General features: G+C 46.1%; 1 protein-coding gene across 2 annotated transcripts in view; it reads right to left on the bottom strand.

Moving 5' to 3' along the window:
* LOC138472928 (protein FRA10AC1 homolog) overlaps nt 1-23,180 on the bottom strand; it is a 735,805-nt gene that overhangs the window by 86,900 nt on the left and 625,725 nt on the right. For both annotated transcript variants that reach the window (XM_069611349.1, XM_069611350.1), the window contains exon 11: nt 18,560-18,678. In XM_069611349.1, the coding sequence (XP_069467450.1) occupies nt 18,560-18,678 (119 nt within the window). The remainder of the gene's footprint in view (nt 1-18,559; nt 18,679-23,180) is intronic.

Raw genomic sequence — 23,180 nt, 5'->3', positions numbered from 1 at the left:
GAGAATGCCTGGGGAGCAGATTATTCAACAACCGAGGAGCAAGCACTGAAAAGCTTCTGTCACCTCTAGTGGTACAGCATGAGATAGAAACATCGAGAAAGTGCAAATGTGAGGAATGAAGAGACCATACAGGATGATCGGGTTGGATTTTCCGTTCAAGATAATGTGGTATCAGGCCATGAAGGGAGTTAAATAAAAGACCCAGTATCCTGAATATCATTTGACGATGTACGGACAGCCAATGCAATATGTGTCTGGAAATAGAGATTGCTGAATCCCTAGGAAGCTAAAACATGAGGCAGACATCCACATTTAGGATACTTTGAAGACGATGCTACAGGTAATTTGGCAGTCCCACCTACAGGGCATGAGCATAGTGAAGGCTTGAGCTGATCAATACGCTGACCACTGCTGCGTGATCAGAGTCGAGAAGATAGGGAAAAAAGGGCTTCAACATCCAAATACAAAAGAAGGCGCTTCTTACACTGTCATGTATCTGTTTAGTTAGTGCCATTTTGGAATCCAAAACATCACCAAGGTTTTACATTTTGTCAAACAGCAATGCAGGGGAGGTTTGATTTGCAGAGTGTTAAGGTCTCAAAAACATAATCTCAGTTTTGCAAGGATTCAATTGAAGATTACTTAATTTGTTAGACACACAACTGAATTTGGCTAAAAGTGTATTTAGAACTGGAGACCTTAAAAAATAGTTGGATGTAAATGTTGAACAGAAGCAGCAAAAGAGGGAGCCCTGGGGCCCGACACATGCAATGTGGGAGGCGGCTGAGTTGTATGGGCCACACTTAACCTCCTTTGATCTTCTGGATAGAAAGCTCTGGAACCAATGAATGAGCTGCTGAGACACAAAAATGTATCCGAAAGCCATGACAGAAGAATGGAGTGGTCCACTGTGTCGAATGCGACATTCAAGTATAGCTGACCAACACATTTCAATGCCCCACATCAGAGTACTACAAAAGGTCGTCCCAAGCAGAAACCAAAGCTTTTTCCGTACCATGACTGAAAGGGATCTAAAATATGATCTAAAATATGATTGTTCTCTATGAAGTTAGTACGGTTTTGTGTCACAACCTTCTCAAGGATTTTGAGCATTCAGGGCAGGCCGGCTATTGGTCGATAATTTCCTAGCCCAGCAGGATCAAGCGACAGTTTCTTTAATAAAGGAGTGATGAGAGTCAGTTTTAGGCCATAAGGAAAAATCCATATTAAGAGATTGGATGACGAATTGGGTGATATATTTAGTTAGGGCCAAAGCCTTTGCCTGTGCTGCTAAATCCTGCATTACATCCAGGCAGGAAGGCATGGGGTTTATGCTTGTTGCTTCTTCTGAGACTTCAGTAAACCTGAAGTAGACTTTCATACTTTTTGTGAATCTTGGTGATAAAAAATTCATTAAAGTTATTGGAAAGCTGATCTGAAAGTTCCAGTTTCTGCCAAGTGCATGGGGGATTGTTGAAAATGTTAACAATTAAAAACAGTTTGGCATGCCTGATGTTTGCTGAGCTAATTAGTTCCTGTAAAAACAGGGGCTCATTCCGAGTCGTGGGTGCGGGGTCTGGTATGAAAGTGCTGGTATCCAAGGATACCGGCACTTTACCGGACCACCCGACTACGGGTGTGCCGGTGGGGCACCTGGGTTGCCTCCAGCTAAATGTTGGAGGTAAGCCAGGCCCCCCACCGGCCAAAAAAGCCCTTGTTACGTTAATGATGGCAAGTCCCCTCATGGAGTCATACGGGACTCAATGATTGGGGATGTACACCGCTCTGTCGGTACCCGTAATCCGGCAGACCTGGGCCCGGAAACAGTAATAGCCTTTGCTGGTTTCCTGACGACTCTACCGCCAGTATACAGACATGGTTGTAATGAGGCCCAGTGTCTTTGGCCTTCAGAAAAAGAAAAGTGTATGTAAGAAGTGGATCTCATGCTATCTGCCACAATATTTCTTCCAGGAACAAGGAGGAGAGAGAAATCTATATTTTGGAATGATGCTTGAAAAATGTGGTGGGTGGGAGATAATTTGGGGAGGTTAATATCACCCATGAGCAGTAGAATGGGCTTCAGAAGAAAGAGGTTTTACAACTAAAAGATGAGGCATTTCAGGGCACAAGTATGAGAGTACTGGGAGAGGGTAGGGAGAGAAGGAGTACTCTGGGGAGGCGAGACAGATGGGTAAGATTAGAGAGATTATGTTGGTTTGTGTACCTTTTGTGGGTGTGGAAAAGGCAGGGATAGGTTAGAAATTGGTGGAGAAAGTAAAGGAAGAGATTAGAGGGCTTGGAAAGGGAGAGTCTATAAAGAGTTAAATAAGGGTAAAAAGAGATGGCATGTAATAGCAGTAGGAGGATAGAAGGATGCATTTCATAAGAAGCAGCAGTGTGGCAATGGGATGGAATGTGTGGACAAAGAGGTGGGCAGTGAGAGGCAAGGAGAGAGTGTAGGGGAAGAGTGGCAATGACAGAATGCAGTGAACCTGAGGGCCTAACGTGACCAACAGATACGTGGTGCACAGTACACATGTTTAAATCACAGGGCCTTACGAAGTACAGTTTTAAAGCACTGCACCAGAGGTGACCTAAAGATGCAAGGTGGGCAGTACAATTTTACATAGGAGGGCCTGAGGTGTTGCCAACATGCAAGGTGCTAAATTAAATTTAGGAGCAATTTAGGAGCCAAGCACAATGAGGGTCAAGAGAGGAGATCAAGTAGAAAGTGCAGAGCCAATGAAGATACAAACTGAAAATTATGTCGGTTGTAGATGAGCTGGATGGAGGCGGGAACAGGGAAGAAAGGGAGGGCCGAAGGTCCTACGATACCCTAAAACGTCCTCACCATTAGCTTAAATCCTCTTTACAGTGACACCTGACGATGAGGCACCTGGGTACATGCCCAGAATGGCATATCAGGAGGCCACCTACCATGTAATAGCTGCCAAGAAGGACAGAGGCAGGCAAGTGAGCAAGCCTGTAAGATGAGAGGCAGGGGGGTCTTTTACAGAGCGTTACCGCTGAGGATTTATGAGTGCTGGCCTATCCTGAGGCCGGGTGGCAACCATTGTCTTGTGGAGCTTACTAGAGGGTGCAACAATCTTTCTAATAAAGGATTCCTCGAGTCACGTGAACACGATGGCCTACCAGAGGCCACTTGAACTCCAATGGCTGCTAGGCTGGACAGGGACCGCCGGTAATCAGGCCTGCGAGATAAGAAGGAGGTTATCAATCTTGTCTTGTCAAGTCATTATCTACTCTGGAAGAGCATTGGGAAAATCAAACTATGTCATGAGACCTTAAATCTCTACTAAATGCAAGGCTGCACAACACTGTGAAATAAAACTTGAGAGGTTAGACTGTGTGAGGGGTCAGAAATGCGAGGCGGACACAAAGTTGTAATATTCTCATTGTGATGGGTTGGAAAAATGCCTCTCTAGCCCTATCCTTAGGAAGGAGTTTTCCTACTTAGGAAACTAAAACTAAGAATCAGTCGGTGTCAAGTAGTTAGTAACTTAGAAACTGTCCTTGTGTCCAAAATATGCTAACCTGACCCTCACACTAGAAACACACAACTAAGAGTTAAAGGAAATATCTCTGACATATGTCTAGTGGAAAAGTGTTCATAATCAAAACATAAAGATACATCCAAAAGTGTTTTTCAAGGAGAAACCCTTGGCTCCAAAGGATGGTTCCCCTCCCCTGGATTTTTAGTAGGAAGGCCCTCTGTCCCACAATTCTTTGATGCTTTTTTAAGAAACTTCTGGTTCACAAAAACGTTTCTCTTGAACAACAATGTCTTTATATTGGATTCACAAGGTTATTGCTCTGTAAACCTCAAGGTATGGCTAATGCTTTTACATATCAGAACTTCTTTCATGTATTTTCCAGATTCTCTGGCATACTTCCTTGCCCGGTATTTTATATCACTGTTAAACCTTTCTTTACAACTCTAGTGGATAGCTTGGTATACTCCTCTGCCAGGAATCCTCTTATGGGTTCTTCAGATACACTGGAATACTTCCCTACCAGGTATCTTTCCACAGTTTTCAACACCTCATAGATTTGGCTGCAAGGACTTCTTGGACGCATTTCTTCATTGATGGATTATCGAGTATACTCCTTTGCCAGGAGTCCTTTCAAGGGGCTCTTCAAATTCCCTAGTATACTTCCCTGCCAGGTCTTTCCCGCAAATGTTTAGAGTTCTTTATATTGTTTCAAATGCCTGGTGTATTTGACTGCCAGGACTTCTCTTTATGGCCCTCTTAGATCCCCTGATATACTCCCCTGCAAAGTATTCTGCCACAATGTAAAAGTCTGTTCACAACTTCAGTGGATTGCCTGGTATACTCCCCTGCTAGGAATCCTTCTCTGGGGTATTACAGATCCCCTGGTATAGGTATCTTCCCCCAAAAGTCAGCTGCCAGGTGCCTACTCTTTACCTTATTGGTTTTGCTTGTTACTTTCAATATTATCACATCAACATCTACTTTGTTCTCTCCAATGTATTTACTTAGTGTAACGTGTTTCAACTCTTCACCACATTGACATCTCATGTATCTGTAATTGTTCAAATCTTCTCCCTTTTAAACATTGATTCCACATTAGGTTTGGCCTGTGTTTAAATTGCCTTTGTGTATCATCCAAAATATCACTCTCACATAATTTGTTCACTTGCTTGCTTGTTTGTCAGTATGCCCACAAGGTCCCCAATGGCTCTGGGCCGACTACCAGTAGTTTGTGGCATCACCGACTTATGGCGTGCCTCTGCAGCAAAGTTTCCTCCCTGGATTGGCTTTCTATGCGTTTCGGGTGTCTCTCAAGCGTGTCCTGCAGCTTTGTGTTCACTTGCAGGCTTTGTTCCGTGGCCTGGACCGGAGAACGCTGGTTCCTGACTCCACCGTACTCCCAGGATCTCTGCTGTGCTTTCCGGTGCTCCTGCAGTCCTTCAGCTATGCCTGCTCCAACATTCCTCCCTTCATGCCACACCGGTGTCTGTATGTACTCAATCCTACTCCTCTTTTGAATGCTTTGTCTGTAAGCTTGGGTCTCACCTCTCTCTCACCCTCGTTTCCATCTACAGACCCCCTGGCCCTCTCCGAGTGGGCCATCCTTGCCTCCTCCCTCTCAAAATCCTCTTCCAAACTGTTCCTCCTTGGTGACTTCAATATCCACCTCGACTCCCTTGAATAATGCACCTCACAGTTCTGTGTCCTCTGTGACTCCCTCTCTCTCACTATTCTTCCTTCCGGTCTGACCCACTAAGCCGGACACACTCTGGATGCCCTCATCTCAGGTGAAATCCCTATCTCTAACCCGGTCACCACCCCCTCTCGTGGTCTGTCCACTCTATCCTCCCACCAGGGGCCCCTCAGCCTTCTATCTGAGCTACACCAAGCACTGTCAGTCTCCTTTGCAGTCATTCAACCAATGAAGCAAATGTCAGTCGCTGCTTTCAATTCCTCCTTCATCCCCCATCACACCCCTGCTTCTGATTCTCCCTCCGGGCCTCTGTCCTTGCTAATCTGCAACTCTCCATCTCTAACACCCTCAATATCCTTTCCCCTGTCATGAGGATCCGTCTAAAACCTGCCTCCAAGTACAATGGCTGGTATGATTCTGCTCTAGCATCTCTGAAACGTAAGTGCAGAGTTGCTGAATGGAAGTGGCAGACCTTGGGCTCATCCTTTGACAAACTGGCCTGTCGCCTGCTCCAAAAGCAATATCACTCCTGTATCCACTCCAAGAAGAGGGCCCACATCAAAGCTTGCATTTCCGGAGCCACTAACAACATGACAGAACTTTTCCAATTCTGCAAGGAACTCGCCAACCCAACTGCAGTCTCCACCTCTCTCCTTTCTTCCCAGGCTTTCTGCACCGCTTTGGCCTCCCATTTCACATCTAAAACTCAGGACATCCTGTCCTCACTCTTTTCCACCCCAGTCTCCACTCTTGCTCCTGCCCCCGCCTCCTAAGGCTCCCCTCCATCCACCGCCCACCACCCCAACTCTCCTCTCTCCTTCCCAAAGCAGCGGATGAGGCCTCTAAAGTTGTCTGTTCTATGAAGGTCTCTTCCAAAAAGAGCTCCCCTGCTCCTCTGAAAACATTAAGGACATCTTCTCCTCTCTCACCCCGGCTCTTGCCGACTTCATTAACCACTTCTTCGCCACTGGCTCTTTCCCTCTATCCCTCAAGTACTCCCCTTGTACACCCTCTCTTAAAAAAGCTGTCTGCAGATCCTTCTTGCCCAACTAACTATCGCCCTATCTCTACTACCCCCTTTTTGGGCAAACTCTTGGAGAAGCTTGTCCTCCCTAGATGACCATCCACACTGAACTTGTTGGTTGCATCCATGACCCTCAATCTGGATTTCGGGCTTCCAGAGGCACAGAAACTGCTCTCCTGAACACCCATGAAGACATGCTCGTAAATCTTGACTTTAACTCTCCCGCTGTTCTCATTCGCCTCAATCTCTCCTCTACATTTGACACAGTCAACCATTCTATCCTCATAAAACGACTCTGTGATACCCTCGGCATCATGGACCGGGCTCGGGATTGGTTGACCTCTTTCCTAACTAACCGTCCTTCCCAGTTACAACTTGGCCCTTTCTTCTCCACCACTGCACTCTCTAGCTTCCCCCAGGGCTCTATCCTATCGCTGTAGCTCTTCCAAATCTAGCTTGCCGCTCTTGCTCACCCGATTTCCTCCTTCTTTCCTCATTTCCAGTGTTATGCTGATGACACACAGCTTTCCTTCAAACTTCCCTCTACTACCTCTACTTCCTCCTCTCATCCTCGATTGGCTGACCGCTATCTAGGCATGGTGTGCAGCTAACTATCTCTGTCTTAATGCCAGTAAAACGGAGATCCTTCTGATTGGGACACCTGCACGCTGTTTTCCCACTACCATATGGCCTCCCTTCTTGGGCCCTTTGCCCTCACCATCTTGTGAGGCCAAAAACCTAGGGGTCATCTTGACTCTGTTCCTTTCTTCAACCTTCACACCTTGGACCTTGCCAAGAAGGCCCACTTCCAACTCCCCCTACTCAGAGGCATTCTCCCTTTCCTCATCTTCCCCCAGAAGCTCAATGTCTCCAGAGCACTGGCCCTCTCCAGTCTGGACTACTGTAATATCCTCTTCCTAAATGTATCCCATTCCTCCCTACTCCCCATTCAGCTAATCCAAATAGGGCTGCAAGACTTATCCTTGGTCTCAAGCCCTTGTCCAAATAGCGAATCCAAATAGGGCTGCAAGACTTATCCTTGGTCTCAAGCCCAGGGACCGTATTTCTCCAGCCCTAACATCTCTCCACTGGCTCACGGTGGCCACAAGGATCAAATTCCAGACCCTCTGCATCATTCACGAGGCTTTCTGGGGCCTGGGACCATGCAATCTCCAACTCCCCCTCCCTAAATACTCCCCTGCTAGAGCCCTCTGCTCCTCTAACTCCTACTCTCTGTGTGTCAAACGCTTCTCCAAGCAGAGAGTCGGGGAAAGGTGTCTCTTCTTTTTCTGGTGCCTCCCTTTGGAACAGCCTCCCTGCCCCTCTCTGACTTGAGCTGAACCTCCTTAAGTTCCAGAAACTTCTCAAAACTTTGCTTTCCTCTACCTCGTTCTATTCCTTGCTAATCACCCCACTGCCGCTGAGACAGGTGGCCTGGTCCTCATGAATTGCACAGGTTACCAAGTCCCCCAAGCACACAAAGGGGAGTCCCCCTGATGAACCATTAACCAAATAGTTCGAAGACCCAGTTTTTGCTACGACTGGGCCCTATTCCATGGGTTATTAAATTACCTCAAAGAACAGTACACACAGAGAAGAACAAGTTACTTCTTACCTTGTAACGTTCTTTCGACGGGATGTTCCTCCGACGTATTCCTCATCTTAGATATCTCCTTCCAGCTCTGCTGGCCTTGGAAAATTTTTTCTCTCTACAGGGCGCTGCACGTCGACGTCCTCCGAGTCGATGTCCCTCGACAGCCGCCGTATCGACGTCATCCTGCCTATAAAGGCCGCGCGCAGCGTCCGTTGCTCAGTTCCGTTTTGTAGCCCACAATAATTATTTCTTGACTAGACTAATCACCCTGAAGGAGCGTAAGCTGCAACAACAAGGGAAGTAGAACTGCGGGGATGGATGGGAGGGTCGATGAGGAATACGTCGGAGGAACATCCCGTCGAAAGAACGTTACAAGGTAAGAAGTAACTTGTTCTTCGAAGGGATTGTGTCCTCCGACGTATTCCTCATCTTAGATAGGCTCCCATAGCAGTATTCTATTATTGGAGGAGGGAGTACTGACTTCACGCTGTCTTCTATTGATGAATAGAATGCAGTACAGCCCTTCCAAACCTAGTCTCTTGACTGGAGGAGGAATCCAAGTTGTAAAATCGTGTAAAGGTATGGACAGACGACCATGTAGCGGCCGCACAGATGTCTTTAACCGGCACACCTCTTTTGAGGGCCGATGAAGCTGCAATACCTCTGTTTGAATGAGCCCTAAGGTTTTGAGGGGGCTCTTTCCCTGCCAGTTTATAACATTCCAGAATGGCTAGAATGATCCATCTGGAAATGGTCTGCTTAGTTATTGGTAACCCCAGCTTGTGACCTGTGTAACCTACAAACAGCTGGTCTGTCTGTCTTCTCCTGGCTAGTCTACTGATGTAAAAACGTAAAGCCCTTCTAGGGTCTAGCCTGTGTAACCTCTCTTCCTCTTTCCCCGGATGAGGAGGAGGATAGAAAGATGGTAGGGTAATCTTCTGAGTGATATGGAATTCAGAAACCACCTTTGGGAGGAAATTAGGCTTCACTTGCAGGACAACTTTGTCTTTGTGAAAGATTGTGTGAGGGGGTTTACAAGAAAGAGCTTGTAATTCGCTCACCCTTCTAGCAGATGTAAGTGCTATTAATAAAACCGTTTTAAGGGTTTCAAGGGTTTCTGGAGTGGTTCGAAAGGTGTGCCCATCAGGAAAGTTAGGACTAAGTTTAGATCCCATAGGGGAACTTGGAATGGTCTTGGGGGATAAACATTGGTTAACCCCTTTAGAAACTGTATTACCAAGGGTAACTTGAAATAGGATGGTTCTTCCGCAGTGTGCTTAAAGATGGATAGCGCTGCGAGATAGCCCTTAATGGTGCCAACTTGAAGGCCTGAATTTGCCGGAATCTTCTCAACCTCCTGATCATTTGAGGAATGACAGGGATCGGTGGGAACGCGTACAGAAGCGGAAACTCCCAGTCCACTATGAACGCGTCTCCCAGAGCTCCTCTCGGGGGAAATTCCCTTGAGCAGAACAGATCGCATTTCCTGTTGAGGCTGGTGGCGAACAGATCCACCTGAGGGGTTCCCCAAAGGGCGAAGATCTCTTGAAGGACTTCCTGAGCTAGCTCCCACTCGTGGGAGACTGTGCTCTGCCTGCTCAGAGCGTCCGCTGTCAAGTTCTTCTCTCCGGCTAGGTGAACTGCCGATAGAGAGATTCCTTCTTGGATTGCCCAAAACCAGAGCTGCATCGCCTCTCTGCACAGGGGTAGTGATCCTACGCCTCCTCTTTTGTTGAGGTAATGCATGGCCACCGTGTTGTCCGTCATTATCAGGACGTTTTTCCCTTGTACAGCTGGCAGGAACGCCTTCAGCGCAAGTCTGATGGCTCTCAGCTATAACAGGTTGATATGTAGTCTGGACTCCGATGGAGACCAACGACCGCTGATGGTCAAGTTGTTGGCGTGGGCTCCCCACCCCGTGAGTGAGGCATCCGTGACTACTGTTATCTCCGGCCAGGGTTGCCAAAAATGTTCTCCTTTCAGAATGTTCTCCTGACAGGCCCACCACTGAAGGTCTCGAGCCACCCTGTCGGGAACCTGAAGAAGATCTGTCATTCTCCCTGAGAATTGTGACCACTGAGTCCTCAGTGCCCACTGGAGGGATCTCATTCTCAGGCGAGCCTCTGGCACTAGGAAAATGGAGGATGCCATGAGGCCTAGCAACCTCAAAAAGTCGAAGGCTGGGAGACGTTGGGCATCTTGGAACTTGGTAACCATCTGTAGAATATCTTGAGCCCTCACCTCTGGTGGCGAGGCTTTTCCCAGGGAAGTGTCCAGGATCGCTCCTATGAACTGGAGTCTCTGCGATGTTATCATTTGTGACTTATTTAAATTGAGGTAGAAGCCCAGTTTGTGAAGGGAGTGGCACACGTGATTTAGCTGGATCTGAGCTTGTTCCGAAGAAACAGCCCTGATCAACCAATCGTCCAGGTAGGGGTAGACGTGAATCCCTTCCCTCCTTAGACTTGCCGCCACTACCGACATTAACTTGGTGAAGACCCTCGGGGCGGAGGTCAGCCCAAATGGCAGCACTCGAAATTGATAGTGAGAGTTGCCAATTGCGAACCTCAGGTATTTACTGTGTTTGAGATGGATAGGCACATGGAAATAAGCGTCCTGAAGGTCCAGAGATGCCAACCAGTCCTGGAACTGAAGGGCCTGGAGGATCTGAGAAAGAGTGACCATCTTGAATTTGTCTTTCCTGAGGAATTTGTTCAATTCCCCGCAAGTCCAAGATGGGTCTCAGTCCTCCGTCTTTCTTTGGAATGAGAAAGTAAGGGGAGTACCAGCCCTTGTTCCTCTCCGCTACAGGTACCGGTTCTATGGCACCTTTCTCTAGCAGGTCCAAAATGTCCTGCAAGAGGAGCGGATCTGAAGCTTTCTGAGAGCTGATCCCCGGTGGATGACTCTGAGGTATGCGTAGGAAAGGCAGGTAGTAACCTTGGGCAACTGTTTCCAATGCCCAAGCATCTGACGTGATAGCCTGCCATACCGCCAGATGATGAGTCAACCTGCCTCCTACAGGTGTCCTGTGAGGGAAGTCCTCAGAGTGGTTTTGGGGCGGCTGATGCAGATGCCGATGGTAAAGAGGCACCTGCTGTTGCTGCGGCTTTTGAATATCTACCCCGTCCACCTCGGGTAGTTCTTCTTTGTCCCCATTGAGCCGGTCGTCCTGTACCTCTTCCGAATGCGGAGTAGAAGCGAAAGGACTTGCCCTTCGCAGAGGTTCCTGTGGGACGAAAGGGAGTCTGACGGATTGCAGCGCCTAGGGATTTTGCTGCTGCTTTTGAAGTTTGCAGTTTCTCTAAACTGTCATCCGCCTTTTTCCTGAACAAAGAAGAGCCATCGAATGGCATGTTCAAGAGCCTGGCTTGCACATCTGGGGCAAAACCAGACTTTCTCAACCAAGCGAATCTCCTGGTTGTTGTACTTGCCGCCATTGCTCTGCTGATAATGTCAGCCGAATCAATGCCCATCTGGAGGGATTCGCACATAGCGTCTTTACCGTCCTGTATGATATTCAGGAACGCGTCCCTTTCTTCTCCCTCCGGGATGCAGTCAGCCGCTGTAGAAGCACACTCCCAAAGTGTATGGCTAAATCTAGCAAGGGTGCAAGTAGCATTAACAGATTTTAAACCATGCTACATGCCGAAAAAACTTTCTTTGCCATAGCATCATATTTTTTATCGTCCCTGTCCTGTGGGACGGTAGGATAAGCCGTCTTGACATCGGTAGAAGATGCTGCCTGTACCACCAGACTTTCTGGAGATGGGTGTTTTGACAAAAACTCCGGGTCTGTAGAGGATACCCTGTATTTTGTAGACAGTTTTTTATTTACTGCCGGGACGACATCTGGGGTTTCCCAGTTCGTCATAATCTTCCTCTGAAGAGCTTTATGAAAAGGCACCACAGGATCCTCCTGTGGGCTTTTGTCAAGAATATCCGTGAGGTCATCTTGTTTGGAAAGATTGTGAAGGCGTTGACCACCCCATAAATTCAGTGATCCTGGCCATTAAGGCTCTATAGGGGGTTTCAGCATGCTCCCCCGGGTCTGGCCTACCAAACTCCACCTCAGGGGAAGTGTCTAACCCACTTGCCTCATGTAAGGAATCATGAAGATCCTTTAACCTGCGTTCTTCAGAGGAAAATTCCTCTCTAATTGGGGTTACAGGTCCCTGCAACTCAAATGTGTCTTCCTGTTCAGACAATTCACCCTCTTCCATAATTGAGGACATAGTTCTCAATTGTTCTGAACTCATAAAGGGTGTAAACCCCATTTCCAAGGCAGAGGGTGCCAAACTTGTCATAATCGGCCTCGAAAACGTCGATGTCGTCGATGCCGACGTCGAAGGCTTCGAGCGTGGCGTCGAAAACAAAGGCGGAGGCCTCGATGACCTCGACAGAATTGGGATTCTGCTCGACAATCTCGAAGCCATCATCATCGAGGACCTGGGGATAGTCACTGGGTGTGTCGTAACCGTGACTTTTCTTGGCGTCGACGCCGGTGTCGAAGCTGCCGTCGAGTCGACAGATTCGTGTGTCAAAGGTCCCTTCGACAACGGCGTCGAAGACACCGGCGTCGACGGAACCTTCGAGGAAGGTTTGGAGGTCATAGTCCTACTCGAGGGTTCGAGACGCGCTCGAGAGGTTTCCTTCGCCGGGTACTGCGATTCTCGGCGTTTTTGACCTTCGGGTCTTTCGACCAGAGCATCGCTCTCGGCAGTCTTCGAGGGGTTCGAGGCCGCTTTCTGGAAGACGCTCATCATATTTTTGCGGAATTCCTCCCATTCAGCCCGGGAACTATGTTTCGTGGGGCAAGGGATTCTCTTTGGCGAAACAGAGGAAGAGGAAGACGGAGAAGGGGATCTTCGACGTCTCCTCTTCGAGTGCTTCGATCTCGAGGAGTGATGGGACCCACTCCGAGACCTGGAGCGCGAATGGTGACGAGGAGACGAATGTCTCGACTTCGTCGACGAAGAAGAATCTTTAAAGTCTTACCTTTCTCCAGCTTCCCCTTACGCTCCTTCAGGGCTTTAGCTGTCATGGACATACAGTCCTCGCACTCCGAACAATGGTGTTCAGCTCCCAAACACCACAGACAAACTCTGTGAGGGTCAGTCAGCGACATCTTTTTCCCACAATCTCGGCATTTTTTGAAGCCGGATCGAGGAGTTGTCGGTTCCGACGAAGAAGCCATCGAGTACGGATCGAATAACTCGAGGTAAATAGGTTTAACCTGACAAAACTGAGCAACGGTATTCCGAGGCACTGAGTAAGCGTGGAAAAACAGAACTGAGCAACGGACGCTGCGCGTGGCCTTTATAGGCAGGATGACGTTGACGTCGATACGGCAGCTGTCGAGGGACATCGACTCGGAGGACGTCGACGCGCAGCGCCCTCTAGAGAGAAAACATTTTCTGAGGCCAGCAGAGCTGGAAGGAGATATCTAAGATGAGGAATACGTCGGAGGACACAATCCCTTCGAATAGTATTTTTGTTATACTAAAAATGTCAGTTTATTACGTAGGCCATAGGTCCTACAATTACAAGCTTAAAAAAGACCAATTAGGTCTATTTGTAATTATGTAAATACATCAAAACATAAATACATGAACCAGTATAGAAAATGCATGCATACATACATCAACATTTTATGAATTAATCAATTAAAACCTAAGTGACATGGTGTAATAATCAATTTTGAGGAAACACAGGCAGAAAAAGCTATCCCTGTTTGTCTAATGAATCACAGACATCCTCGATTAGTTTCTGTTATTCATTAGACAGACAGGGCTAGCTTTCTATACTGGTTCATGTATTTATGTTTTGATTTATTTACATAATTACAAATAGACCTAATTGGTCTTTTTTAAGCTTGTAATTGTAGGACCTATGGCCTACGTAATAAACTATGACATTTTTAGTATAACAAAAATACTATTCTCAGTGTGTACTGTTCTTTGAGGTAATTTAATAACCCATGGAATAGGGCCCAGTCGTAGCAAAAACTGTGTCTTTGAACTATTTGGTTAATGGTTCATCTGGGGGACTCCCCTTTGTGTGCTAGGTCCGCTACTCATTTGTCCCCAGGATGCCTTTTGAGTATTTATCCCTTATGTGGTAATACCAGGTCCCCCCACCCAGTCAACACCAGCACCCCCTCCCCTCAGCACTGCCCCCTGCATTCCACCCTGAGATTCATCGGCCCTAGCACTTAGCATAAGGCCCTGCCTTGGCTCCCCTGGCACTTCCTTCTGGGCCCCAACCGGCACTTATTCCATTCTTTGCTCCTTCCCCCCTGCCCTCCCCCACACCTTATCTCCTGCACTTCTCCTCACTGCATTTGCACGACCGTTTGCCACAAGGCCTAGTGGGACCACGATTGTATAGTTACTGTTTTTTGCCAATGTTATTTCTGACCTTGTTACTTCCCCATTTTGCCTTGTGGTACTTGGAAACACCATTCGGTTGTATAGGTGCCTAACAAATGCACAATAAGTAAATACATTAAATAACACATGTTCGTGAGCCTCCAATGTGCCGTCTTCTCTTCTATGGTGCCCTCTCGTACTGCCTCGCTGGATACTGCGGTTGCCATTTTTAAATGTCCCGGGTAAATTACTTTGAAGGAAAAAACTAGTCTGTATATTAGTCTTTGGACTTTGCTCAGTTTGCATTAACTTTTCCCTCCTCTTCTTTGTCTCAGTACTTGAGGCATTCTGAGAGCTAAAGTCTATAAATGCAATTGGTTTTCCAAAATGTTGCTCAAAAACTTCACATAAAGAAATGTCAGAAACAGAAGATGTTTTATGTATGTTGAGAATGTTTGAGGTAGAAACAGAGTTTGATTTAGATGTAATGGGTTTATGATTCTCACAATAAAGGGAACTTGTAGGGTGAATACAAGCCTTTAATAATTTAGCTGTTATAGGATCTTTATTAGGAAAAAGAGGGGAATATTAAGTCTCATCCGATGGAATAATCCCACCTGCCCGGTAGTAGTCTGCTCCCCTATGATCTTTCTTCATATAACCACCTCCAGTGTCAGGATCAGGTAGCGGCTGCTGTCCGCTGGCCACAAGGAAGGGGGTGACTGCCAGGGAATCAGTGATGCGTCCATCAGATTCATCACAACGGGTAATCAAGCTGCTACACCTGGCTTTAGAATTAGGTGATGTCTAGTGACGTATGAGTTCATAATGTGGAGGATATACATTTTATTCCAGAATGGACTATTTTTCCTGTGTCTCATGTTTTGATGGCTAAAATGATATCAGTACTGTATAATGGGCATCTGTCAGATCATTAACGAATAGTGTTAAGCCTCACAGTTTCACCCTTCCATTAACTAGATTAGGATAGACTTTTTGGAAAGTGTAATTAAGTAAATCTGAATGTATTGATTTTATTCATTAAGGAGTACAATCATTATTCATATACATTTGAGTACAGAACAGTTTTGGGTGATCTGGGAGCTATTTATGGTATCTGTGTTTAATCTATGGGGAAAAAAGAACAGAAAGAGCAATATTAAAAACATTTCATACCAAATGCCCACAATAAAATATGACCAACATTGCATTTTGATGGATGTGAAATGGTACAATAAGTAAATAAAAGGAGGGAATGGGAGATCATTCGAGAGAATACAGAGGCTTCTCAAACAGGTACTTAGAAGCTCAAGAGGCCATAGAAACATACAGAATCGATTCATCTTCGAAGCTTAAAAGTAATCTCGCTGCTGGTCAAATTAGAAAGGTCATTTGTGGCAAAAGAGTCTTTCAGCAAAAAAAAACAAGAACGCCTGGAAAGCTGAGGGGAAACTTTACACACTTAACAATGTGGAAAGCAAGAAATACCTTTTCAACTATCAAATTATTAAGGCCTCGAACCGAACTGACAAACTCTGAGATCCTAAAATCATTAGAGAAGCCCAAGGCACTGTACATTCCCGTTCAGCCCTCACCCGAGGACTGCTCAAAAGTTAAGGCTGGCTTTGAGGCTAAAATATCAAAGGCTAGGTATATAATCAAAGAATCTCTAACTCTGCCCCCCCCCCTCCCCCGACCATGGAATCCTCGGTGGGAAAGATTTTTTCATAAGATTACCCCTTAATTCACCTTCTCACCAATCACCACTACTGACATGAGGATTATGCAGTCAACCATGCGACCCACCTCCTTTACAGAAAACATCCTTCCTCCCATAATAATCCCGGAACACCAAGAACCGTTCTTTACACGGTTGGTGAGCTCCTCTTCTGGGAGCTCCTCCTTTTGGGAGAACTGTGTGCCTGTTTCTATCAAGGCTGTCACGGTAACCCCCCTGCTTAAAAAGCACGGAACGAACCCCAAAGATTAAGTAATCTTAGGTGCAAATCACTACCTGTAACTTCCTCTTGAAGATTCTCTTAAAATGTGCCATGTGGCAAATTCAAGGCTTTGTGGAAGCTCAAGGCATTCTCCATAAACAGGAATCAGGGTTTAGGCCAGCACATAGAACTGAGAAGGCATTGTCTACTTACAAACCAGAGTGTTGAACATCATGGACCGTGGGAAAGCTGCAGTGCTGGTCTTACTCGATCTATCTGCAGCTTTCGACTTGCTCGATCATGACCGCCTTCTCCAATCTCTCGTGAGAAAATTGTTCTAGCTAAGCCGTCCAATGTTCCAATCGTTCTTGTCCAACCGGATATCTAGTATCCACGGGAGGGACACCTACTCTTCAACGGCACCAATCACCTGCAGTCTACCACAGGTTGCTAGTCAATCCCCTGTACTTTTCAACTTATATAAAAGACCACTTTGCTCGCTCCGTGAGGATTCAGGTGTATTCTTTACGAATTACACCGATGACACTCAGCTGGTTATCGAGGTCAGCAGCGATCACACCAACAATCTCATTGAGTCTTGAAAAGACGTAGAATTGGATATGCCTTAATGGCAGTAAAACAGAACTCCTTATTCTCAGATCTTGGCAGGCCCGTTCCAAATTCAGTCCAGATTATAAAAACTTTAAACTGCATCATACCAGTGCAAGGCAAGGTAAAAAACCTGAGCATCCTGCTGGAATCTTCCAGGAGTGCCGAAGCATACGTCAATCAAATTAGCAGAAATTGCCAGTACTATCTCCACCTCCTTCACAATATACAACCTTATGTTAATGAAAAGAACTGCGGCTCCATTGCCCGGGCATCTATTCTTTCAAGGTTAGACTATTGTAATGCCCTAGTAGTTGGGGCAACAGTTTCTGTCTGAAGAAACGTCAGACCATACAGAATAATGCAGTACGCATTATCAAGAAAATAACAAGAACAAAAAACATTTTGTCCCATAGGAGAGATCTCCATTAGTTACCAGTGCGGGAATGCATAAACTTTAAGACAGGCACCCTTGTACATCACTGCCTTTTTGGGGGCGGCACTGCACTACCTAAAATCGCTAATTAGCCATCACCAACCTAATAGATCGTTGCGCTCCTCTAATCTTGAGTTGATCAGTTGACCTGGTTTTAAACAATCTAACGGTCTAGGTAGATCATTTCCAGTCACCTTGGCAAATCTTTGGAAAGCTCTCCCATTGGCTATCAGACGGGAAGAAAATACACTGGCCTTCCGAAGAGCACTGAAATCCTTCCTGTTCACGTAACTAAATCGGCTCTCTTCCCTGGATCCACTAGGACCTTACTGTCCCGTCCCGATTGTTTGTCTGATTGTGTTTTTGTCGCGCCCAGATGCCTGCTGGCTATTCGGGGTGTTATAAATGAATAAATAAAACATGGACATAACAGGAAATTTGACTAATAATTCAGCACTGGTGCTAAAAACGTTTTCAGACTATTATAAGGAAATGTACACTAATAGAAAACACAGTTTAAAAGAACACCAAGGCAGAGGCTAAAACACCTGGAAGTGTAGATATTGAAAAACAAAGCCATGGCCATTAAAACATTTCCCAGGATTAAAACCCCAAGTCCTACTGTGATATATATAAAGGAGACTGATAGAGATCTGTTTGGCTCTATTCTGGTGAACCAATGTCATGGAAGGATGCCTATATAATTGATATATGGAAAAAGATAAGGACTCACATATATTATAGTTGTATTGACAAGCCTTGGTAAAAGGACTTAAAAATATTGTGCATCCAGATCGATGAAGTATTATAGCAAGACATACGAGAGAGACAGGCATTTCCGGCACTCTTGACAATCAATTATTTTACTTGTACGACATGATTGCAATCCATATTGAATGCTGATGCTAAGCAAGCATTCCGCAGAGCATGCTGCTGGCAATATCTCTGCCCCTCCATGTCAAATGTGGGTATGGGGAATCTGCTTCTAGGTTATGTTAAAGCATTACCAGGAAAAGCACTCTTCTCATCGTTCATGCAATATGAACTTACACTCAATATGTAACTAGTCCATTGATAAACAGCTCAAAATAACACAAAACTCTAGTGGTTTAATGGCCTTCAAGGTGATCTCGAATGGCACTAAATGAGGGCAAAAGAAATAAAAAATGACTGTAGCAATGGAGAACATCATTTAACATCAGTGTGACTCAAAGAAAAGCCTAGTCCTACAACGGGCCCAAAAAGGAAAATCATGGAAATGCACAGTGAACCAAGTGAGGAACCACTTCGATCAACTAAACCCTCTCCCTGAACAGTGAACATCAATGAAATGGCCAATTAGTCTTGTATCACCAATAAACAATCTTTTGAATGTACCCTTCTTTTTCTTGTGCTTGCTTTCTCGTGAGGGGGAGGGCTTGGACTTCTTTCTAGGTGGCTCTTCAGTTATTTCTTCAGTTGCTTGTCTTTTTTTTGTTGGTTTGATTTCTCGCCTCCTTCAAAGTAAAAAGGTAAAACAAAAAATATATTACTGAAAACATCCAAGGATATTGATTCAGTTCCCTATGTGAAGGCAAATACTTGTGCTGAAGTACAATGCTTGAAATGAGTTTATATTGATCTCTGGAAGCATTAAATGGCAAATCAAATTGCTATGGATCTTCTTAATGGTTAACATCATTTAGAAGAAAGGAAGCCTCGCTGTTATACACGTGTATACCAGAGACATAGTCAAGATTCTTTAACAAGGGGGGCTTACGCTAATATAGATCGACCCACCCGATGGGGAGCCCACACAGGGAAGGGGGGTTTGTTTTCATCTGGATTCTTTTTTAGGGAATATTGTCCATTTTAACTGCACATATTCGGGCTGATTCATGGAATTATTTGCGACGAAAAACAGGGATTTGCGCGCCATTTTGGCCGAAAATCCCTGTTTAACAAATGGGGATTTGCAGGCAGAATGATGCACAAATCCCTGTTTTTCAGCGCAACTAATTCCATGAATCAGCCCCTGTATCTTAAAGAATGGACCAAATATTGTATGAATTCTCTATATAGAATATGAGACGAGAACAAATATTAAGCTAAACAAATCATTTTGCTAAAACAGAAAAATCATAGATGAAAAATGATTAGATGAACATGTTTTATAATTAGACACTTTCCCCTGTAAATAGGACTCAGAATCTTTGCTTTTCCTGGGTAAGTAAAATAGAGCAGATTTTCACAGTGGCAACTGTTTAATTTTATAATTGGTGGTGGAGGGGGGCGTTAACATTTCCCATGAATATGTAGGAGTGACCCAGCTTAGCGATGGAGCCCTCATCAACCAAGCAGGACTCAAGGGGGTTCTCCTCCGAGAATCATTTTAAATAATGGGTTAAAGTGGTGCATTTTACAGAACACCTTCTGTAAAGTGACACGCAGTTTACAATCTGGCTTATGGGTTAAGGCATGAAAATACCATTATACACCAAGTCACCAGAGCATTTTCATACACATTTTTATGATGCCTTTGCCTACTATATGCCAGACTGCCAGTGTAAAATGGTATGGTATGGTAATGTGCATTTGTAAAGCGCCTACACGCAAGGCAAGTGTTTCAAAGCGCTCAAGGAGGGAGGGAAGAAGGGGAAAAACAACAGCTCAGAGCCCTTGAAATGCTGAAACGATAATCGTCTGCACAGGCAGAGTGATTGCATGTAATACAATTAACATTGGGGGTAACAGCAATAGGTCTGAAGATGATTCTGCAGTTTTTCCGAGTGCAATAAAGGTGATACAACGCAGGGAGTGAAGACAAGGGGGAACAATCTTCAGGCATGGTGCATTTGGATCGAGCAAGTGCAATAAAGGTGCTACCATGCAGGAGAAATTACCTTTCAACAGGGGGCATAGTGGACCTTGACCCGGCCGTCGTCCATCGATCCATCTTGCTCATCATCTGGTCGTCGGCTCCAGATATGTCAGGCGTCGTATAAGTAGCGCGTCGCTATGATCTGATCTCAGTAACCCCCTTTTTCCAGGGCACCACACACCATCAGAAACAGAGAGAACAAGCGGACTAATGAGCCCTTTCTTAAAAATGTGTAATAAATTACAGCCCTAAGAAGGAGGAAGAATTGGAAAAGAAACAATAATAGTAGTGTCAGAAAGGAAGGAAGGAAGGAAGACAGAAAAACGGGACACAGAGGACCATCTCCAAGTCATGGTTATTTGAAATAGAAAGATGCGCACCAACCACGACTTTCTCACCGGGGATGGATGGGAGGGGAGATGAGGAATCTGCGGGAAAAGAATCCATAGAAAAAGACATTACGGTAAGGTAATTTCTCCTTCAATGGATTTCTCCCGCAGATTCCTCATCTGACAGACTCCCAAGCAGTAATGAAGTAGGCGGGCAGAAAGTCAAACTAAGAGGTTCTGCAGAACTCTTCTGCCAAAACACGCATCAGAAGTGTGAGCCACATCCAGGCTATAGTGCTTTGGAAAGGTATGCAAAGATGACCATGTCGCAACACGACAAATCTCCCTAATAGGGACTTCTTGCTGCAATGCGGTGGATGCAGAGACCCCCTTGTGGAATGGGCCCTGATGCCTGCTGGGAATTCTTTAGCAACAGTCTGGTAACACTCTTCATTGCAGAGGATTATCCAACAGGATAAAGTCTGCTTTGTTATGGGCAAGCCTTTACAGGCTAGGGAAAAAGCCACAAAGAGCTGGTCAGCTCTCCTAAAATCAGCTGGTCTGGCCAAATAGTAACTCAGTGCCCTCTTAGGGTCAAGCCAATGTAATCGTTCCTTCTGTTTAGAAGGGTGAAGAGGAGGATAGAAGACCGGAAGGTCGATGGATTGTGACAAGTGAAATTTTGACACGACCTTGGGAAGGAAACCCCGAGTGAAACTTTTTCTCAGGAAAATCATAAGAAGGGTGGCCTACAGCATAAGGCCTGTAGTTCACTAACCTGCCTAGCGGATGTGATAGCCACCAAGAAGGTTGTTTTCAATGATAGAAGCCGCAATGAGCAAGAATTCATAGGCTCAAAAGGAGCCGCCATCAGAAATGTAAGGACCAGATTATATCCCAATCTAGACAACAAAGGGAGTTGGAGGAAAATTATTTACAAGGCCTTTCAGGAATTGTTCCATTACTGGGATCATGAAAAATGAACCTTGATCCGGGGATCTGTTAAACACAGACAAGGCTGCCAAATCTTTGACTGTAGTAACCAGATGGCCAGCATAGGCCAGGGACAGCAGAAACTCCATCACTGTAGTGGTGGGGCAAGAGATGGGGTCAATCTCACGTTCCTTGCTCCACGCCTCATATCATCTCCATCTGCACGCGTATAAAGATCTTGTAGATTGTCTGCTTACAGCAAGCAACACCTTAAGTACTTCCCCAGAGAGGTCCCAGTCATCATATCTCATCCTCTCAAGAGCCACGCATGTAGATTGAGGTATCACGGGGTCCGATGGAGTATCTGCCCTTCCGACTGGGTTAGGAGATCCGGTCGTCGAAGCAACCGGTGAGGCGGACAGATGGACAGATCCAAGAAGTCCGAGTACCATGTTCTCCTCGCCCAGTCCAAGGCGATCAAGATGATGGTAGCTCGAAACCTCTTCAACCTCCGGAGAACCAATGGAATGACGGTAATCAGAGGGAACGTGTATAGGAGAGGGAAGGTGCAATCCACCAGAAACATGTCACCCAGTACATTGTTCGCTGAGAATTCCCTCGAGGAGAACATTTTGCATTTCCTGTTGGACTCCGTTGCTAATAGATCCACTGGTCGGGTACCCCAGAGAGAGAAGACCTCCTCTAGGACTTCCTCACACACTTGCCACTCGTGTGAGACCGTGCTCTGCCTGCTCAGAGCATCCACCAGTTCTCTGTGCTGGCCAGGTGAACTGCAGACACCGAGATCTTGTTCTCCAACAACCAGTACCAAAGCATCATCGCCTCCGTGCAGAGGGGGCGGGAGTGCACTCCATCTTGCTTGTTGTAGTGCATCGCCACTGTGTTGTCCGTCAGAATGAGGACATGTTTCCCCTGCAGAGACGGGGTCGAATGCTTGCAGGGCTAGCCTGATAGCACATAATTCTAGCCTGTTGATGTGCCACCTAGCCTCTATTGCTGACCAGAGGCAGCTCACCTGCCTATTCTGGCCGTGAGCAGTCCAACCCTTCAAGGATGCATCTGTGATGACTTGGGTCTGAGGCCTTGGATGCCAGAAGGGTTCCCCTTTCAAAAGACTGCTGCGGTGCGCTCACCAGGACAGTTCATTGACCACCAAAGTGGACACTTTGAGGAGATACGAAAGAGTTCTGAAGTACTGAGACCACTGAGCTCTCAGTAACCATTGCAGGGATCTCATGTGCAGCTTGGCCTCTGGCACCAGAAAAATGCAGGAGGCAATGAGGCCTAGAAGGCGGAGGAAGGAAGCTGCTGATAGGGTGACTTTGTTCCGGAATAAATGCACCATCTGTGTCAAGCTGAGTACTCTCTCCTCGGGAAGGAAGGCATTTCCCACTCGGGTACCTAGGACTGCTCCAATGAATTGGAGCCGTTGGACTGGTGTCATCTGGGACTTCTTTAAGTTTAGGGAAAAACCCAGCCTGTGCAGCAGTGAACAGGTGTCCTGGGGATTGGACAAGACCTGCTGTACAGACTTCCCTCGGATCAACCAGGCATCCAGGTATGGGAATACGTGGACTCCGGATCTCCTGAGGTGGGCCGCAACTACCGCCATGAGCTTGGTGAAGACCCTTGGAGCAGAGGTAAGACCAAAGAGAAGCACCTTGAACTGAAAGTGCATGTCTCCTATGGTGTACTTCAGGAACTTCCTGTGCTTTCGATGTTTGGCACGTGGATATAAGCATCCTATAAGACTATGGACATTAGCCAGTCCTGAAATTCGAGAGTGTGGAGAATTTCTCTCAATTTCACCATCCTGAATTTGTCTTTCCTCAAGAACTTGTTCAAGGCCCTGAGG

The sequence above is a fragment of the Ambystoma mexicanum genome, chromosome 8 (assembly GCF_040938575.1).
Source record: "Ambystoma mexicanum isolate Mex_15411 chromosome 8, UKY_AmexF1_1, whole genome shotgun sequence".
In the NCBI taxonomy this organism is placed as follows: domain Eukaryota; kingdom Metazoa; phylum Chordata; class Amphibia; order Caudata; family Ambystomatidae; genus Ambystoma; species Ambystoma mexicanum.
The sequence above is the reverse complement of the archived record's forward strand: the minus strand, read 5'-3'. Positions and strand labels throughout refer to the sequence as shown.